The following is an 18,780-nucleotide window of genomic DNA, read 5'->3' as shown; positions in this document are numbered from 1 at the left end:
GATACAATCAATTCTTTTCCCTCCTAGTTGTTCATATTTTCGCTTTGGCCCCCCGTCGAGGGAGTAGGGTTATTACTGCACCAGAAAAGGTCACGGAGTAATAACCACACCGACCATCTCTAGGCAGCACTAGGCTAGCTGCCGAGGGCATTTAGGATGGAGCGATGCTACACCTACGTAGAGGATGTTACGTAGTTTACGTAATCAGCGACGTGGCTATTTATGATTGGAGAAGGGGGGAAAGGGTCCCACCCACCTGAAAATCAGGGGGGGCAGAGAAGTTTAAAGGAAGGTTACGTAAGAGGTCTTCGTAGCTTTAAGTGGATGTAGGATTATCGTTTAGGATGACTAGTCTTTACTTTACGCATAATCAAGTGCCTTCCGGAGGCATGCAGGATGGACTGTGCTTGCCTTTGTCCTATGACATGTGGGCCAGGGGCCCACATGTCAGTGTGTGCATGCAGGCCACTCCTCCTATTTATACCTCCCTCCTCCTCTCTCCCTCCATTCCCCGCTGGTCGGCCATTGCACTCTTGATCTGCGCAGAGCAGAGCACGTGAAAAGCAACTCTTGATCCGTGTGTGATCCGAAGGCAGAGGAGGAGAAGCCGCGCTCGTGCATCATCTCGCCAAGTGTGAGGTGATACACCTTAAGCTTCTTCTTCTCTCTACTGAAAATGGTTGCTTCTTGCTTAGGTACGGTTGAGCTATGTTAATCTCTCCATTCCTTCGTTGGCTGGACAGAACTGTCTGGCAGCGCAGCTTGGCAATCTTGATCCAGATCATCATCTTCCTCGTCTGCGGGTTACTCCCGGTGGCCGCAGCCGTCATTCCAACAGTCGACGGCGCGGCCGCTGTCCTGGTGGTGGTCACTGCATATAGGCACCCTCGCCGTCGCCAACAAGCTCGTCCACAACCACTCAACCACTGGCGGAGTTATGTTGAGGCCGAGGGGGGTCGCTGTCCGACGCCGTCGCCGTCGCCAACAAGCTTGTCCACAACCACTCAACCACTGGCGGAGCTATCCCAAGCCTTGGAACAAACTTTTAAGGAAAAAAATTGGGGTGGGTTTAACTGAGATTTGTTTTAGCAATTTACACCCCTAAGTAGTCATGTTTTTGTCTTGGCCCCCCCAACTATTTCTACCAAGCTCCGCCATTGACGGTGAGATCCCGCCTTGATCGATTTAACAGTTCTTAGGGGCACATGCACGGAAACTTTCTGACCGTCATCGATAAGATCAGACCTTGAAATAGGTTTTCGCCGCATTTAAAGATAAGGTCAAACCTAGCTTCGACAGGGGAGAGGTAAGCTAACAAACGGCGGCATGTCAACGGCAGTGATCGTTCCGCGGTTCAAAAACCTCAACACAATGAAGTTTGCATTGCTTTGTACTTCTGTTGAACTTTTTACTTGTTTCTAAAAAAGAAGAAGTAATTTTACACAAACTAATTTCTCACCTGTACTGAAGCCGCGAGGGCCAAGCGCCCACGAGCGCCTTATCTCTCTCTCTCTCGCGCGCGCGCCCGTGCCTGCCATGTCGTCGTCAGCAGCCCGCGCGCTCTCGCCAGCGCCGGCGACGCCGCCCCCGCCCCCTTCGCCGCGCCGCGTGCGGCCGGCCAGGTGCGCGGGGTTCGTGGGCCCGGCGGTGGAGTCGGCGTCCCCGGGCGCGAGGGCGGCGACGCTCGCGAGCAGCCGCGGCGGGACCGACTCGTCACTGGCCATCTGCCGGGTGCTCAACGGCATGTGGCAGACCAGCGGCGGGTGGGGCCGCATCGACCGCGCCGACGCCGTCGACGCCATGCTCGCCTACGCCGACGCCGGCCTCTCCACCTTCGACATGGCCGACCACTGTCCGTACCCCCCCACCCACCCATCCGCCCATCTCTCTTAGGAATTTGCGCGAACACCACGCGTGCATCTGCATCGAGCCTCGTTTCCTAGGGATAAATTGCTACTGTATATCTAACGCTAGTGGGCAGGCTTGCTCGATGCCGTCTGATTGCTTCTCGAAAAATTGATGCATTGTAAGTTGAAGCTGCGATTTTCCTTCAAAGTCCATAAATAAATAGCATTCTGGAACCGAAGAACAGATAGAGCACATAGAGCACAGTAGAACCGAAGAACAGGGAGAATTACAGCTTCAGTGTCAGGCAGAGTAGTCTGATCAGCATTCTGGTCCATGACAGGTTTGATAGGGGCAGGAGGCTGTGTATGTAGTGTGCTCTGTTTCTGTGCTATTATGAGCTGCAATTAACGATCGTCGAAGCGTTAAATGTGGATAAATGAGTTGATGGTCTTTATTTCTTTTTCCCTGACTGAAGCATATTACCGACTTGGTATGTAAACATGATTGTTGCCTTGGCAGATGGACCGGCGGAGGATTTATACGGCATGTTCATCAACAAAGTCCGGCGCGAGCGCCCGCCGGAGATGCTAGAAGAAGTCAGGGGGTGAGCGAACCATTTATCACGGTCTTGGTGCCACCGGGACGCAGCCTTGGCAGACTTTCCTGCTGCTGCTGTTCTCTGACTGTTGCCGAGCTGCCTGTGCAGGCTTACAAAGTGGGTGCCGCCGCCGGTTAAGATGACAAGAAGCTTTGTTGAGGAGAACATCAACAGGTCCCGGAAGAGGATGGACGTCGCTGCCTTGGACATGCTGCAGTTCCATTGGTATGCTTGTGTGGCTTGCTGATTTGGTATCATGACGTGTTCATACCATTTCTTCTTCTTTGTCAGTGCAACTGGAAGGCTTTTGATTGAATTTATTTGGAAACGGATCCCTGTTGATACTCAGTAGTGAATCTCCTGTGAAGTATTTTGGACAATAAGTTCATCCTGATCATCTGGAATGCTTGTTAATATGCTAGAGGGCCGAGTGCTCAATAAAAACTTTGGTTCTTGCTCCACGATTTTGGATATTTATGTCGTAGAGCCCTGTGCGCTGTGTGTCTATGTTGCTTTCTTTCCGCTGTCGCTCTTCCGCTGGTCCATCAAACCTCTAGGTATCTTCGTGCTAGCATTGGGGGGAAGACGGGACATCTTCTTTTTTACTTGTTTTCCTTTTTGAGAAAAATCTGGGATGCTCGTTCACAGACAAAAGCATGCTGTACTGTGATAGAGTTGTGTCATTGTCATTACTCCTAGCTGTGTTGCATGAGAGACCAGTTTAAAGGACTTCAGTCAGCACTCAGCACTGTCGAAACTCTGAAACACCAGAAGTGTCATTTTGTTCAAAACCTGTGAATCGTGTATCGTGCTGAGTACTTTGTTTAGGGGATGCATCATATAACTGCTGCCGCAGCTGGTAATTTTTGCTGACCCTTTATCACAAAACAGGTGGGACTATGCAAATCCTGGATATCTAGATGCACTAAAGCACATCACTGACCTGAAGGAGGAAGGTAATATTTTAAACCTTGACTGGATAATAATAGTTCGCTTGTGCCCTCATCTCTTACGCTTGTGATTTTAAAGTGTGAATAAACTATCTTACATCATGCCCCTATTTGTTCTGAAAATTCTGAAGGCAAGATAAAGACTGTAGCTCTGACAAACTTCGACACAGAGAGGCTGCAAATAATTCTAGAAAATGGAATACCTATTGTCAGCAACCAGGTATATATATCACTGCTTACTTGCCTCATGTATGGTGTATTTTAGCATCAATGATCATATGGTCCTCAGATAAAATAACGAAAGATGACGTAAAATTACCAGGTTCAACATTCTATTGTGGATATGCGCCCGCAGAAAAAGATGGCGGAGCTTTGCGACCTTACCGGAGTCAAGCTTATCACGTCTGTTCCCTCCCCCTCCATCCCTCTTTCTTCTTCAGTAGAACATAGCCTGAAGTTTGAATGCATTTTTGTGGATGCAGGTATGGCACGGTGATGGGCGGCCTCTTGTCCGAGAAGTTCCTCGACACCAACATCAACATACCTTTCGCCGGACCTCCTCTGAACACCCCATCCCTGCAGAAATATAAGAGGGTGAGCAGTTTGTAATCCTTTCGGTTGAACGTGTTGCCCGCCTTCCAGTCTTCTCTTGCTGTTCTCATTGTTGATCCTACAACAGATGATCGACGCTTGGGGTGGCTGGAGCCTGTTCCAGGCCCTGCTCCAGACCTTGAAGAAGGTGTCGCTGAAACACGGCGTCCCCATCTCGACCGTCGCCGTAAGATACATACTGAACCAGGTAATCCTCCACCCTCCTCCACGTCTTCATCACATTTTTCTCCCTCTGGGGAAGTAATATCTTCATCATGGTAGCCTCAAGATCTATCATCTCTGTTTGCTCATGGTATTCGCCATAACTCATGACTGCTGACACTGTGATTGTTCTTGGGGGCAGACATCGGTGGCGGGGTCGATGGTGGGCGTGAGGCTGGGTCTCTCGGAGCACATCAGGGACAGCAACGCCATTCTGTCGCTGCTGCTGGACGAGGAGGACATGGGCAGCATCACCGAGGCGTCGCAGCGGGGCCGGAACCTGATGGAGGTCATCGGCGACTGCGGCGACGAGTACAGAGCCTAGTGATCTTCACATGGCCGGGGATCGAGTCTCGATCCTCGATCCCCCCAGCATGTGCTCCCACGACGATAAATACATATCACCTTAACAAATGAGTGACAATCATGGAGAGGAAAGATTGAGAGGCATGGAGACAGATAGACAGAGAGACAGAGGGACAAGGAGGATCATGTGCTCCACCGAAAGCACCGGCGAATGTGGTGGTGGTGGACAGATCTCCCTGGCCAACAGGGAGCATATCCCGGCCTTGGAGACCGATCTAATCATGGCATATGATATTGTATTTTAAGTGTAGTAGTACAAAATTCATGGAATCATCGTGCTGATGGTGATGCTTGCCGTGCAAATTGTTATTAGTTGCTCCCCTGTTTGGGAATATATGAGGATCTGGACAGCAAAGACAGTGTCTAAAATACTATACAATATATGCACAAACACCATGACAGGTACCTTGAAAAATTGTAGTATGAAATTTGACCATTGTTGTTTGATCATTAAATGTATGAAATTTGACCATTGTTGTTTGATCATTAAATGTATATCTAAAGATGCGTAAAAGCAAACATGTTGTTTTCAAGGTACCTGTCATGAATGAAAAAAAAACTATTTTACCGATACGTTTTCTTGGCGGTGAATCTTAAAAGGTTTTATGTGTATCAGTAATACTCCCTCTGTTTCTAAATATAAGTCTTTCTAGGATTTCAATACAAACTACATACGGATGTATATAGACATATTTTAGAGTGTAGATTCATCCATTTTGCTTCGTATGTAGTCCGTAGTGAAATCTCTAAAAAGACTTATATTTAGGAACGGAGGGAGTATTTATTTATTTAAGTGTCTAGCTTTCATTTTCCTTAAGGACTGGCACGATTGTCGTTGGTTATGCTTACCATGCAACCACTTCTTCCTCTTGACCGCATCTCCCCTCTTCACCAATGCCTTCCTCCCACTCCCCATGCTCGCCCTCCTATTTGGCGCCAACTCCATCGATTGCTTGACATGCCTGCTTTTATTCCTACACTTGCGGTTGGGCGAGGCATGGTGTTGTCCTCCTGGTGCAACCCCCCCCCCTTTCCCTGTCGGGGCTCTGGGACTGGGGGTACCTAGGCCCGTCTGCCTGCGGCCCACCACGTAGCATCGTCAAAGGGCCCGGCGCGGCCCAACGTCAAGACTTCACGAGCAAGGCCCTCGTGAGGCGCGTATCAACAGGTGTCATCAACTGCCCCAAAAGGCTCTATGGGGGGCGGCTTCCCGAGGGCCTCCCGCAGGGCGGTCTCCCTAGGCCCCTCGTCGGGCGGTCTCCCGAGGCCCCTCGCCGGGCAGACATCTCTAGGCTCGCCTCCTCACCTGCGACGCACGTGGGTGACGCGAGCCACGACACGCGCCGCCAGGACCGGTGCCAGCGGGCGCGAACGGTGAGGCTTTCCTCTTTGGTGTTAAATGAGTAGGGCCGGCGTGCGGGTTCCCAAGGTAGCCACAAAGGTTACCTCTTCGGTGCAACAAGACCAAGACGGCGGGCTCGCTAGGACAGAGGTCATCACCGAGCCCACCTAGGCGTCACAACCAGAAGCTTTGCAGGCGAAGACCACCTTTAGTTAGGATAGGGTGTACTATTGCCCCCCTTCAAAATTGGCCGTTGTGGACTCCGTTCCCGCCTAGAGCTTTGGGGAAGAGGACCGCTCCAGTATAAGTATAGGCTAGACGCCACCGAGAGAGAGGTCGAATCATGAGCCCTCTCGAGGCAGTTCATCATTGAATTGGGCCCTTTAAACCAAAAGATGTGGAGTATCATTTTTTTTAGAAAGTATGTTTGCATTCACATCACTATATAGTCCTAACCCTGTACAAGCACACACTAACACACTCATGACTAAGCAAAAAAACAAAGAGCACCCTAACACAACTAGAAAAAAACAAAGATCTTCGGATCTCTGTGTCCTTGCGAAGGACCCCTACAACAAAAGATTGTACAACAAGACCTAAGCAGGACATCATCTTCAACCACAGCATCATCACCGTCACACTGCTTCACTTTTTCTTTGCTCCAGCGCCAAAAGGACAAGGGCACACATGTGTATCCAACAAGCTTGTACCAGCCTTCGCCATATGTTTCTTTGAGTACCGCCTTATGTGCCCCCTCCGGTCGGAAGAGAACTAGGATTCGGTTCCGGTGCCGCGGCCAGGCCAACATCCCAGGCAAAGCAGGACATCCCTCCAGTAGTAGCACAGAAGAAAAATGACGAACAACAACAGAAGATCGACAAGGAGGAAGAAGAAGCTACATCTCCGCAAAACCACCAACCACCCGAGGACTTGCCCGACCAGTGCCAATCAACCTCGAGACATCATAGCCCGCTGGCCCCTAGACGGAGGATAGAGCCCTGCCTAACCGCGTATGAAGCCTGAGGAAACTTATTCAGACATGCCGCCGCCGCCGCAGCGAACTCGACAACGTCTCCCTCACCTCTAACCCTACTGTGAACACAACTGATGCACAAATTCAAGGTCCCCGCTCCCTCCTGCCGCCGAAGAGAGAGGGAACCAAGGGCGGCGGCGGCGGAGCACAAATGAAAGCCGCGGTCGCCTCGCTATGATCCGCTTTTAATAAATCGCCATTTGTCCGAAAAATTGTCCCACCCCACCCCTCATCATTTTAACAATTGATTGGTGAGGAGAACATCATTTTATCCTCCATGACCCCAAACAAAGATTCTAAAAGTTTTCCAAAAGGGGAAAAGAGGCACCAAGCAAGGTGAAAAAAAGCCCTAATGTAAAAACTTTCTCCAAAACTAGTTAGAAAATCAAAAGGATTGGCACAGCTTAGAATCGACGCGAGTATATAGCGGGTCGGGTCCATATCCATCCCCCCTACCTATCCCCACTCCTGTCCCCCGTCCACTCCGCCGCCGCCGCCGCCGCCGCGAATTCCGCCCGCGTCCACCGCCGCGCGTCGCCCCGGCGGACTCCAGGACCTCCGGATCGGAGCCCCGCGCCTCGCCATGGCGGTCGCCGCGCTCAAGGTGCAGCTGAACGCGCTCCTCTCCAACATGTTCGCCACGGTGAGCCCCCTCCCCCTCCCCTCCCCTCCCGTCTACCCGCCGCGCGGCTGTGGGCCGCGACTGCCGCCGTGGATCGCCGTGCGGCTCTGGGCGCGGGCGACGGGTTTTGCTTTCGCTTTCGGCTGGCTGACTTTGCGTTGCGTTGCGTTGCGATCTAGGGTATGGTGGACGAGCAGTTCCAGCAGCTGCAGTCGCTGGAGGAGGGGGGCACCGCGTCGGGCTTCGTCGCCGAGGTCGCCACCCTCTTCATCGAAGACGCCGACCGGATCATCGCCGACATCGCCGCCCTGCTGTAAGTATCCCCCCGCCCCCCGTCGCTCTCTGCTTTCGTTGACAACTCGTCTCGGGAGCTCATCCTGTCTGCCTTTGCTGTTCAGGGACCAGCCGGTGGTGGATTTTGACAAGGTGGACGCCCACGTGCACCAGCTCAAGGGGAGCAGCTCGAGGTGATGATGGCAAAAGCCTTTCCCCCCTCACCCCCCACTGCTCATTTTTAACTGTATGTCTGTTTCTCCGTTTGCGTCGATCGATTCAGATGTGTCGTGTAGCCGTAATTAGAGGAGCTGAGTTTAGTTTATTTCGCCGCGCAACGGAATTGTCGGTGTCACCGCCAACGGCAATATCCTGACCCGGCCAGGAAATATCTGTTGTTTTGCAACCATTTTCCGGTAATGATGGTCCGGGATTCTGCGGAACGCCGATGGCTGTTTTTCTGGTTTGTCAACAGCATTGATGGTGTTTATATTCTGGTGTGTTGGTGCAGTGTGTGCGTCACGGTCACGCTGGTTGTGTCGTTTGCGGTTGTCGTATAGCCATATGTAGAGGATCTGAGTTCAGTTGTGTTCCCTGTAACGGAATTTGCGATGTTGTTTCTATTCAGGTGTGCGGTGCATGCCGCTGTGTCATTTGCGCTGTCGTGTAGCCATAAATAGAAGAGCTGAGTTTAGTCGCAATTGGTGCAAATGATTTGTTGGTGGATGCTGCTGTGTCGTTTGCCCTGTCGTGTAGCCATAAATAGAGAAGCTGAGTTTAGTCGCAATTGGTACAAAGAATTTGTCGGTTGCTGCCAATGGCAGTATCCTGGCATGGCGAGGAAATATCTCTTATTTTGCGAACGTTTCTGGTGTTGATCATCTGCTGTTCTGCGTAACCCAGTGGTGTTTTTTCTGGTCTGTCGACAACATCTATGTTGTTCTATCGGATATGTTGGTGCTGGTGTGTGTACGTCATCGTCATGGGCATGCAGTTTCTGTCGTTTGCCGCTGTTGTATAGCCATATAAGTAGGAGAGCTGAGTTTAGCTGTGTTTCGTGCAATGGAGCTGTCTACTCCTGCCAATGGCAACTTTATGGGCCGGCAAGGGAAACTTTTGTCGGTTTCCAAACAGTTCTGGTGTTAATGATCTGCTATTTTACGTAACACCAATGGTGGTTTTTTTTGGTCTGTCAATGGCATCGATGTTGTTTCTATTCAGGTGTGTCGGTGCGGTGGGCATGCTGTTCATGTCGTTTTGCGAACATTTCTGGTACTATCGAATCTGCTATTCAGCCAATAGCATTACTGTAGCTTGGCAAGGAAAAAATTGTCGTCTTGCAAAATTTCTGGTATTAATGGCTGCTATTCTACATAACCCTAATGTTTGTTTTTCTGTTCTGTCCATGAGATTGATGTTGTTGGCACCAGTGGCGGGGTCAGGTGCTGGCCAGCAGGGCCCCTGGCTCGCCCCAAGATCTTGCTTTTGCTTATATAATTACAGTGAACAGTATTTTGTTTGCCTTTTTTCTTTTAGCCGCACCCCCCTCAACCTCATTTTTTTGGAGTTCCTGCCTCCGCCACTGGTTGGTGGTGCGTGTCTATGCCATGGGCACGCGGTTCATATCGTTTGCCCTGCCCTATATCCATATGTAGAAGAGTCAAGTTTGGTAATGAAATTGTCAGTGTTTCTGCCAATGGTTTATGGCCTGGGAAGGAAAACTTTATTGTTTTGTCAACATTTATTTGTTGACTTGCTTCCGAGGCTCTGAGCATATTTTTTTTTGGCATTGCTTATGTGTATCAATTATCATCATGCACAGAGTTAAATAATTTTAGAAATTTCTAATTTCCTGATCGGCGCTTGTTCTGCATTTTTCAGTGTTGGTGCTCAGAAAGTGAAGCTCGCCTGCATGCACTTCCGCCAGTTCTATGAGGCAAAAAGCAAAGAAGGGTCAGTACTCAGTACCTTATTATATATGCTGCACAGTAATTATTCTCCACTCTCTGTGTTCTTCAATTTTTTTAAATGTAAATGGCACTATTTGACCAATAAATATCATTATGAACGGACCTACCTGTTCACCTCATCTGCAATCATGTGATTGGTGGAACTTGGTTCATTATCTGAATAATACCTCTTTGGCGATTCTCTTCTAACTTGTCTGTTTTAGACTTCTGTTTGTAGCATGACTAAATTCTGAGATGGATTGAGTTCTTTTTGTTCCAAAACAGATTAGTTACAATTTCCGAACCATTTCAGTTAACCTCTCCAGAATTTGACGGTGTGGGTATGTTTGCATTATTTCAGGTGCCTCATGGCGCTGGCTCTTGTTAGGAGCGAGTTCTGTGATGTGCGCAACAAGTTCCAGACCATGATGCAGGTAGCTCCTTATGTGCCTGTGTTGTTGGCGTTCAACTTCTCAATGGTACCATAATCTACAGATTGGTGTTGTCTCGATCACTGATCGATGATTCTTGTTTTGACGCAGCTGGAGCAGCAGATCGAGGCGTGCAGTCCCAAGTAGAGTAGCAGTAACCGAAGCAAAAGGAGCTTAGCTCCCTCCGTGTGACCCCTGACATATGTGGGGGGCAGTGTGTATGTATCTCTGAAGCTTGTAGGCAGTGTAACGGGCGTCGGGGGCTTTGGAGGGCGTGTGCGCGGAACCGGGCCGACCGATTCCCGCGGCGGAACTCCGGGCTCGCGACCCCCTTGAAACGGAACTTGCTTGTACCGTGTCAACGCTATACCTGTTTGTGTTGTGCCCGCCCTCAGGCTGCGTGTAAACTCTTGCTGGTGACTTGGGTTTTGTTGTTGTATGTTGTTGGGGGTCTCTTGAACGTCTGTTGAAATGCTGTCGCCGTTTCCCCCTTTGCGCTAGGGGGAAGGTTTGCCGTTTCTCTTAAACTGTGCCGGCACCGCCGCCGCCGCTATCTGGTATATATCACTGGCTGAAACTGTGCCGGAGCTGCCGTCGCCGCTGTCTGGTATCACTGTGCTGTGTGTCGCCGGCCAGCCTTCGCCACCGTGAGAACCCCGCAGCGCCTCCGAAGGGAAGCATCGCTCCCCGGCGAGAGCGCCACTCCGGCGCCAGAGGAGAGAGAGAGATATGGGCGGCGCCATGGATAGACACCAGAGTTCATTGCTTGTTCGTTGCTAGAGGCCAAACGATGGGCAATCTTTGAGTAAGCCACCACTCAACTCGCTGACGGTGAACACGTGGACAAACAGACACATAACGTCGTTGCGGTTTTGTTTTATCTCAAAAAGACGCCATACGATCCAGCTGCATGCACGCTGCCGTCCCCGAGCTCATCAATGGCGCCACGCCCGGACGAAGGCAGTAGAGTAAACCCTTTCCACCACTCGCTGCCAAAACGACGCCGTGCCTGCCGTGAGACAAGCTCGTGAGCCCACCCATGTACTTCTACTCCTAACACTAAGAGGGCTCCATCCATCTCCCCCCAACACCCATCCTCCTCTCCTCGTCTCCCCTCCCCTCCCCTCTCCGGATCGCCGGACCTCCTCGCCTCGCCATGCCGCTCGTCTCGCTCCGGGCAAAGCTCAACACGCTTCTCGCCGTCATGTACGCATCGGTGAGTCCCACTCACGTCTAGCTAGCTGTATCCAGTCGGTGAGGAGTGAGGACCAGTGGCTTGACTTATATCTTCCTTTGGCGTGATGGGTGCTCGATCTGTTCTAGGGCACGCTGGACGAGCAGTTCAAACAGCTGCGGGCGATGGAGGAGGACGGCGGCGCGCCCCCGGGGTTCGTCGCCGAGGCCGTCACCCTCTTCATCAGCGACGCCGACAGGATCCTCGCCCAACTCGCCGCCCTCATGTCCGTGCCGCCCACTCTCTCCCTATGATTTCGTGTGCTTTGTGACTCATCTCGTGTGCTCTGTGACTGACTCGCTGTAGGAAGCAGCGCGTGGTGGACGTCGACAAGGCGGACGCCCTGGTGCGTCAGCTCAAGGGGAGCTGCATCAGGTTGTTGTTGATTGATGATATAAAACCAAAACCCCTTTCTTTTCCATATGTTTGTCATGGGCATGCCGATCATGTCGGTCGCGGTGTCATGTGGCCATGATCAGAAGAGACGATCTAGATTAATTGTTTGTGTTTCGAGTAACGGGAATACCGGTGTTCATGCCTTCCGAGTAACGGAAGCACTGGTATTCTATGCCAATGGGGAATGTTATGGCTCGGCGAGGAAATATGGTAGTTTTTTTTTTTGGGGGTCTGTCGGCGTGGTGTCGTTTGCTGTCGCCGTATATGCATAAGTAGAAGAGCCGAGTTTACTTGTGTTTTGTGGTAACGGAAGTACCGGTATCCATGCCAACGACAATGTGTGTTATGGCTCGGCGAGGAAATATTTTGTTGTCTCGCGAGCGTTCCTGGTTTTACTGATCTGCTATTCTGTGTAACGTCAATGGTACTTTTTCTAGTTTGTTATTTCTATTGTAATGTGTTGTCGGTGCCGTATCGATTGCGGTTGTCGTATACACATAAGTACTTACCCGAGTTTAGTTGGTATTCCTGCCAATGGCAACGCTATAGCTCAATAAGGAAAACTTTGTCAATTTCAAAAAAGAGAGAGGAAAACTTTGTCGTCTTGCCAACATTTCTGGTACTATTGAATCGGTATTCAGCCAATAAAGTTTGAGAAATTCTTAGCTGTGTTTCATGCAACAGAATATGTCAATTTTCATGCCAATGCTATGGATCGGCTAGGAGTACTTTGTCGTTTCGTAAACATTTCTGGAACTACTGATCTGCTATTGCATGTAACGCCATTAGTGTTTTTATTTATGGTTCATAGAACAATTTATTTTGTTGACTAGGAAATGGCTCCTCAAGAATATTATTATGACATTGCAAGTATGCTTATTATGCATTAAGTTCGAGATTTCTTTTTTCCTAGTTTCCTGATCTTGCTCACTTTGGCATGTATCAGCATTGGTGCTAAGCAACTGAGCGTCTCCTGCACGTACTTCCGTCAGTTCTACAAGGAAAAACCCAAAGGGTCAGTACTCAATTCGTATTTATACTAGACTAGATGATACTCCACATGTTGTTGCCGAATGATTTGCAATATATTTTTGATGATGTTGGATGTATAGAACGTGAATATTTGGAGTAGTAATATGGAAACTAAAACTGAAAATACATATAATTATTTGTTATGATTGATCATTGTATATGGAAATTCTCTTGCGTATTTGCATGTTGAGGTTGGAATTTTTCTATGCATGGTTGCATGTTGAGCTGGACCTTTTCTCCATGCATGTTACATGGCGTGGTGACACACCATGTGACATGCTTGCATGTTGAGAGAAATATATTAGTGGTGGCTAACTATTTAGATATAGAAGATATGTTACACAATAATTGTTCTACACTCACAGTATTGTTCAAATTCTGTATGTAAACCTGCCGGCTGATTTTGCCTTTTAAGCACTATATCAAGCTCATACCAATCAAATATTCTTAAGAACTAACCCACTTGTTCGCTTCATATAACACATGATTCGTAGAATTTGGTTCATTATCTGAATAACCCAATCTTTGATGATTGTCTATTAACTTGTTGACTCTAAACTTCTCTTTATAGGACAACTAGATTGTAAGATGGATTGAGTTTTTTTTTTCCTTTCAGATAGATGGTTACAGTTTTTGTACAATTTTAGTTCAGTTTTCTTAATCTCTCCAAAATTTAAGAGCGCGGTATGTTTTCATTATTTCAGATGCCTCTTTGTGCTGACTCTTTTGAGGAATGAGTTCTATGATGTGCGCAACAAGTTCCAGACCATGATGCATGTAAGCACTTTATGTGCCTATCTTTGCTTTTGAATTACAACCCCAACTTCACACTACTATATTATGTAGATTGCTCGCTTTTAAGATGAGTAATCTTGTCCTCATTTCCGTTGGTGTTGAAACTTATCTAGATATATTATTCGGTTTCTGAGGTCTCTGGAATGTCTTTCGTTTTATAATTTACACTTGCTAGATGTATGGGATAGCTCTAGAAAAAGAAGTGGAATTTCTTTCCTTCCCAGCTTAAACTTAAGCTTCACCAAGTATTAGAAAAAGATATCAACCACCTTGCAATATGGATTGTTTATGAAACCATTTGACCCGAGCACCATTATGCGCCTTAGAATTTTCTTAACCATTGTTCCAACATTCTTCTTCCGATGCAGCTGGAGCAGCAAATCGAGGCCTGCAGTCCTAAGTAAACTGGCAACAACTGAAGCAAGAGCATATGTAGAGTGATCCCTGGCATGCTGGGGTGTATGCATCTTTGAAGATTGTGGACAATGTTCAACGGTTGTTTGGCTTTGGAGGTCCTTCGTGGGATCAGACTGGTTCTCGCGCGGCAGAACTCCGTGCTCACAACCCTTCAAATGGAACTTCTTGTCATGTGTTAATGTATGTCTCAACTCTATACCCGTTTATGTCCAATTAATGGGCCGCTGTTGGAAGACCGCTCTATGTAAATTCTACCTGATTGGCTAGTTGGTTGCTGGGGACTTGGTTTTGTTTTATGTTGTTGCCTCCCTCATCTTTTGAAATGCTGGTGACTCTCCTTGCTGTTCTGTTGGCTGAGGGCACTGAAAAAATAGCGTGCTATAGCGCCGCTAATAGCATGCTATAGCTTGTAGAAAATTGTCTCGCTAAATTGATCAGTAGTGTGTAATGTCTCGCTAATAGCATATTTTCAGGGGCGACGCTATTTTGTATAGTGCTATTTTTTTTCTTAGCTGAGGGTGAGTATTTACTATTGGAATCTGATTGTTTGCCGAGTACCCTGAGTACTAGATGAAGGCCGAAAAAAACTTGGCAAAGGCTTTGCCGAGTGTCACACACAACGAAGGGGACTCGACAAACCTTTTGCCGAGTGTCAAAACCTGCTACATGGTAAAAATGTTACCAAACGTAAAAGAGTGGATGGCGCCATTTCCACCTATCGCAAGTGGTTTGCCGACTGCATGCACTCAAAAAAGAGAAGGCTTTGCCGAGTGTAAACACCGGACAAACCAGATGAACACTGAAAAAATGGAGCTAGGCTTCTTCTCCTTAGCCGTGGTAGTTGTTGTGTCACTACTTTTGTAGTGGATTTATCAAACGATGCCAATCTCCAGGCGAGGGCAGCATGGTGGCCATGAATCCGGCTGTAGTGGGTCACACCCCTACAACATTAGTAAGAATGCCACTTTGGCACCCGGGAAGAAATACCTTGTATCTATTAAAGCATTTGACAACCCTATGGCATAACATCGACCCAATACGTGCCCAACCTTTCAACTTGAAGTAATGACAATATATCTCGGAATGGCTATGGAAATTGATAATAGGTTCGAGCCCTCGTCGTGGAGTCGGGCGCGCCAGAATCCATCACTTCATCAACACGATATTGACCACGTCAACGAAATACAACCCTAAGGTTTTGTTTCCTTCCAAACAAGACCACAACATTCTTCAATGAACACCCTAAAGCTTTTATTTCCGGGAGACGTATCAATGCTTATGCCATGTAAAACAAGGTATCCACATTACCAGAATATAGCATATGCAGTTTTCATGGATTCTCGAAAACTTAGGTCCTGCTTTCAAGAGTGCTCGATAACCGTAGCCTTAGAGGTTCCATTAAACGACATCATCAATAAGCGTGACGCCACCGGCACAATCGCAAAATGGACCATTGAGTTATTGCCTTTCAAAATCACGTATTAACCATGCCAGGCTATTAAATCCCGGGTGTTGGCTGATTTTGTGGCCGAGTGGACAGACGTTGAGCTCCCTTGAGAGTACGAAACCTACACAAATTGAGTGATGTACTTCGATGTCTCCAAAATTGTGTGCTGACCCGACAGACAAGTCTAGTGGCAATGATTTTCACAATAATTTTCGCCACCGCATGAATCAAGCTGATAGGATGGTAGCGGTAGCTGGTGATTATCTCGGCACCATCCTTCTTAGGTAAAAGAACCACATTCGTGGAGTTGAGCGAATGAAGGCTAGGCGTGAGAGAAACGCTGAGGTGGATGTTCAGGCTGGACCGAAAATCAGCAAAAACAGCAGTGGGTAGCCCTTTGGTGAATACATCGGCGTATTGGGACCCGGACGGAACATGCAACACGTGCGTGTCACCCATCGCAACACGATCTCGAACGAAATGAAGGTCGATCTTAGCATGCTTTGTGCGCTGGTGTTGCACGGGGTTGGAGGAGAGATACGTGGCACTGATGTTGTCACAATAGACAAGGGTGGCCTGGGTAGGTGGCCAATGGAGTTCCTGAAGGAGCTGGCGAAGCCAAGATGTTTTGGCGACGCAGTTTGCGACGGTGCGATATTCGGCTTCGGCGCTTGAGCGAGATATGGTATGCTGACGTTTAGAAGACCACGAAATCAGGTTGGGACCAAGAAATATACAGAACCCTGAAGTGGACTTCCTCGTGTCCGGGCAACCGACCCAGTCAGCATCCGAATAGGAAATGAGATCATGGGTGGGCGAGGAGTAAAGCTGAAGGCCGAAGTGAGACATGCCTTTGAGATAGCGAAGTATGCGTTTCATGAGCTGGAAATGAGAGGTGCGTGGATCATGCATGAAAAGACATGCTTGCTGAACCGCATAAGAAATGTCGGGGCATGTAAGGGTAAGGTATTGGAGAGCGCCGGCAATGCTTTGGTAGTGAGTAGGGTTCGGGGGAGGGTAACCATCATGGGCGGACAACTTGGATTTGGTGTCAACCGGAGTGGAGATGGGGTTGCAATGCAACATGTGGGCACGATCCAATATTTCAAGTACATATTGCTGCTGCGAGAGGAAGAGACCCGAGGAATTGTGTGTGACATTGACCCCTAGAAAATGAGGAATGTCGCCGAGGTCGGACATGGCGAACTCATGGTTGAGGGAGGAAATGACAAAACGCATAGTGGAGTCATTGTTGGCCGTGAGGATAATATCATCGACATAGAGTAGTAAATAGGCAAGAGACGAGCCATGGCGATAGATGAACAAGGACATGTCGCATTTCGAAGCAACAAACCCTAATGAAAGAACATATGACTTGAACGGTAAGAACCATGTATGAGGGGCCTGTTTGAGATTGTAGAGGAATTTGTGGAGGAGACATACATGCTGGGGTTTGGTGGGGTCAATGAAACCAGGAGGTTGGGTGGAATATACAGTCTCACCGAGATCACCATGGAGGAATGCGTTCTTGACATCGAGTTGATGGATGGGCCAAGACTGCGCCGTGGCAAGACTGAGCACGACACGCACGATAGCCGGTTTGACAACCGGACTAAATGTCTCGGTGTAGTCCACGCTCTCCTGTTGCGTGAAGCCGCGAAGAACCGAACGAGCCTTGTAGCGAGCCAGCGACCCATCGGGATTCATTTTGTGCCGGAAGATCCATTTCCCAGTGACCATGTTTGTACCTGCAGGCTTAGGAACCAAACTCCAAGTGTTGTTCTTAACCAAAGCATTGTATTCATCAAGCATAGCATCATGTCAATGGGGATCTTTGATAGCAGTTTTATAGGAAGAGGGAATAGGGGAGATGGAAGAAGTGGCAACACTTGGAGTTGACGACGAAGAGGATGGGCTCCCGCTCCCGCCCCATTCCCCCACACACGCCCCCCACGCCTGCTCCGGCCGCCGCCTCCTCCCTCCCCCAGCCTCCGGCGACGGCCACCCTCCATGACCCCATCGCATCCAAGGACTCCCCCACCGCCCAAGCCCTGCGCGCCGCCCTCGGCGTTGGGGACGCCATGGGGGACGACTTTCAAGATTAGGTATGGCGCTGCCTCTCCAAGCATATCAACCCGCGCCGCCACGAGCTGCCATGCTTCCTCTCTGTGCATGTCCATCACTCCACCCTCGACATCGACGAGATGCTTGTGGCCGTCCTCATGCAAGCATGCCTGGGTGGCTATGCTCCCGCTTTCCAGGCTACTCGAATCCATGACAAGCTCTTTCACATCTCGGTCTCCGACATGCGCATCGTTCGTGCTCTCATCGCAGAACCCATTCTTGTTGCCACCACCCATACGATCAAATTTCTTCCTTTCCCACCGCCACCCAATCTCTCCCACCAGCCACCCGTCCACCAAAAACCAAAAGTTGACATTGGCGATCGGTTTGCCACGCCGATGCATTCCTTCGCTCCTAGCTCGGCTTCCTCCCAACGCCCGGTGTCGACTTTGCTCGCAACATCCTTGATTTGTTCTCATCCACCGTCTTCACAACGCCACACAACTCTGTCTCGACAACAAAAATCATCTTCTTCGTCCACAAGGCCAACTTCTCGGTTGACAACATTCTGGTGGCCACGCTCCTTTCTTTCCGTTTTGGTGGTCAGCCGCGCTCAATCTACGTCGACCGGATTTCTAACGCAGCTTTCACTGCATCGGTCTCCTCCAGCCACATCGCCACCCTCATGGCGGCTTGTTCCCCCATCGTCGCACCGCGCTTGTTTGCCACCATCACCATCGCGCCCCTGGGCGCGCTGGCCCTGCCGGCGGTCCGCACGTCGGCGCCGCCCATGCATGCGGAGACGCCGCCTCGCATCGTCCTCAACGATCCCCCCCCGCTCCTCCCCGTGCATGCTGCCCATGCAGCTGGGCCCCACCACCGCTAACGGTCGGGCGCCAACTGTCTCTCCTGCAGCTCCAACAGCTCTCGATCCACCACGACCACAGCCAAAGGTACGACTGTTCCGGCCTGGGATTTTGTTCAATAAGCTCATTTTCTCCACGTACCACTGCCTTGTCACCACACCCACCACATGCTTAACTCATAAACCCACCACACCTATATGGGTAGTTTTCTGTTCTAAGTCAGTATGCGCAAATGAAACTTTGATTAACAATGCATTAGACCACCAGTTTTCATTCAAATGTGTTTTCCACGCTGCAACACTTG

General features: G+C 49.4%; 3 protein-coding genes across 6 annotated transcripts in view; all 3 read left to right on the top strand.

Moving 5' to 3' along the window:
* Positions 1–5,020, top strand: part of LOC119294521 (flagellar radial spoke protein 5-like) — a 6,219-nt gene extending 1,199 nt beyond the window's left edge. Inside the window, exons 1-10 of one of the 3 annotated variants that reach the window (XM_037572720.1) lie at positions 1,522–1,852; positions 2,368–2,452; positions 2,555–2,671; positions 3,338–3,402; positions 3,528–3,616; positions 3,719–3,798; positions 3,879–3,990; positions 4,076–4,195; positions 4,352–4,561; positions 4,606–5,020. In XM_037572720.1, coding sequence (XP_037428617.1) covers positions 1,537–1,852; positions 2,368–2,452; positions 2,555–2,671; positions 3,338–3,402; positions 3,528–3,616; positions 3,719–3,798; positions 3,879–3,990; positions 4,076–4,195; positions 4,352–4,534 — 1,167 coding nt within the window. In that variant the 5' untranslated portion in view covers positions 1,522–1,536 and the 3' untranslated portion in view covers positions 4,535–4,561; positions 4,606–5,020. Of the gene's footprint in view, positions 1–1,521; positions 1,853–2,367; positions 2,453–2,554; positions 2,672–3,337; positions 3,403–3,527; positions 3,617–3,718; positions 3,799–3,878; positions 3,991–4,075; positions 4,196–4,351 lie in introns of those variants that run through there. The other 2 variants (XM_037572719.1, XM_037572722.1) reach the window with 2 other exon arrangements.
* Positions 5,021–7,393: 2,373 nt separating this feature from the next.
* Positions 7,394–10,685, top strand: LOC119294518 (histidine-containing phosphotransfer protein 2-like). 2 transcript variants are annotated; one of them, XM_037572715.1, is made up of 6 exons: positions 7,394–7,593; positions 7,752–7,885; positions 7,971–8,039; positions 9,727–9,798; positions 10,156–10,228; positions 10,337–10,685. In XM_037572715.1, the coding sequence occupies exons 1-6, from the start codon at positions 7,534–7,536 to the stop codon at positions 10,370–10,372; spliced, it is 444 nt and encodes a 147-aa protein (XP_037428612.1). In that variant the 5' UTR covers positions 7,394–7,533; the 3' UTR covers positions 10,373–10,685. The 2 variants fall into 2 exon arrangements, with proteins under 2 accessions (XP_037428612.1, XP_037428613.1); XM_037572716.1 differs by having other exon boundaries at positions 7,396–7,554.
* Positions 10,686–11,220: 535 nt separating this feature from the next.
* LOC119294519 (histidine-containing phosphotransfer protein 2-like) lies at positions 11,221–14,395 on the top strand. The gene is made up of 6 exons (XM_037572717.1): positions 11,221–11,441; positions 11,549–11,685; positions 11,766–11,834; positions 12,802–12,870; positions 13,592–13,664; positions 14,051–14,395. The coding sequence occupies exons 1-6, from the start codon at positions 11,382–11,384 to the stop codon at positions 14,084–14,086; spliced, it is 444 nt and encodes a 147-aa protein (XP_037428614.1). The 5' UTR covers positions 11,221–11,381; the 3' UTR covers positions 14,087–14,395.
* The last annotated feature ends 4,385 nt before the right edge of the window (positions 14,396–18,780 follow it).

Source organism: Triticum dicoccoides, chromosome 4B (genome assembly GCF_002162155.2).
Source record: "Triticum dicoccoides isolate Atlit2015 ecotype Zavitan chromosome 4B, WEW_v2.0, whole genome shotgun sequence".
Taxonomy (NCBI): Eukaryota; Viridiplantae; Streptophyta; class Magnoliopsida; order Poales; family Poaceae; genus Triticum; species Triticum dicoccoides.
Note: the sequence above shows the minus strand (reverse complement) of the source record. Positions and strands in the feature narration are given on the sequence as shown.

What these genes read in the sequence shown, in the direction of transcription:
- LOC119294518 (XM_037572715.1), top strand. Translation starts at nt 7,534, where the DNA reads ATGGCGGTCGCCGCGCTCAAGGTGCAGCTGAACGCGCTCCTCTCCAAC. An exon ending in GCCGACATCGCCGCCCTGCT is followed by an intron (nt 7,886 to 7,970) that starts GTAAGTATCCCC and finishes TTTGCTGTTCAG; the next exon opens with GGACCAGCCGGTGGTGGATT. An exon ending in CTCAAGGGGAGCAGCTCGAG is followed by an intron (nt 8,040 to 9,726) that starts GTGATGATGGCA and finishes TGCATTTTTCAG; the next exon opens with TGTTGGTGCTCAGAAAGTGA.
- LOC119294519 (XM_037572717.1), top strand. Translation starts at nt 11,382, where the DNA reads ATGCCGCTCGTCTCGCTCCGGGCAAAGCTCAACACGCTTCTCGCCGTC. An exon ending in TCGCCGTCATGTACGCATCG is followed by an intron (nt 11,442 to 11,548) that starts GTGAGTCCCACT and finishes GATCTGTTCTAG; the next exon opens with GGCACGCTGGACGAGCAGTT. An exon ending in TACAAGGAAAAACCCAAAGG is followed by an intron (nt 12,871 to 13,591) that starts GTCAGTACTCAA and finishes TCATTATTTCAG; the next exon opens with ATGCCTCTTTGTGCTGACTC.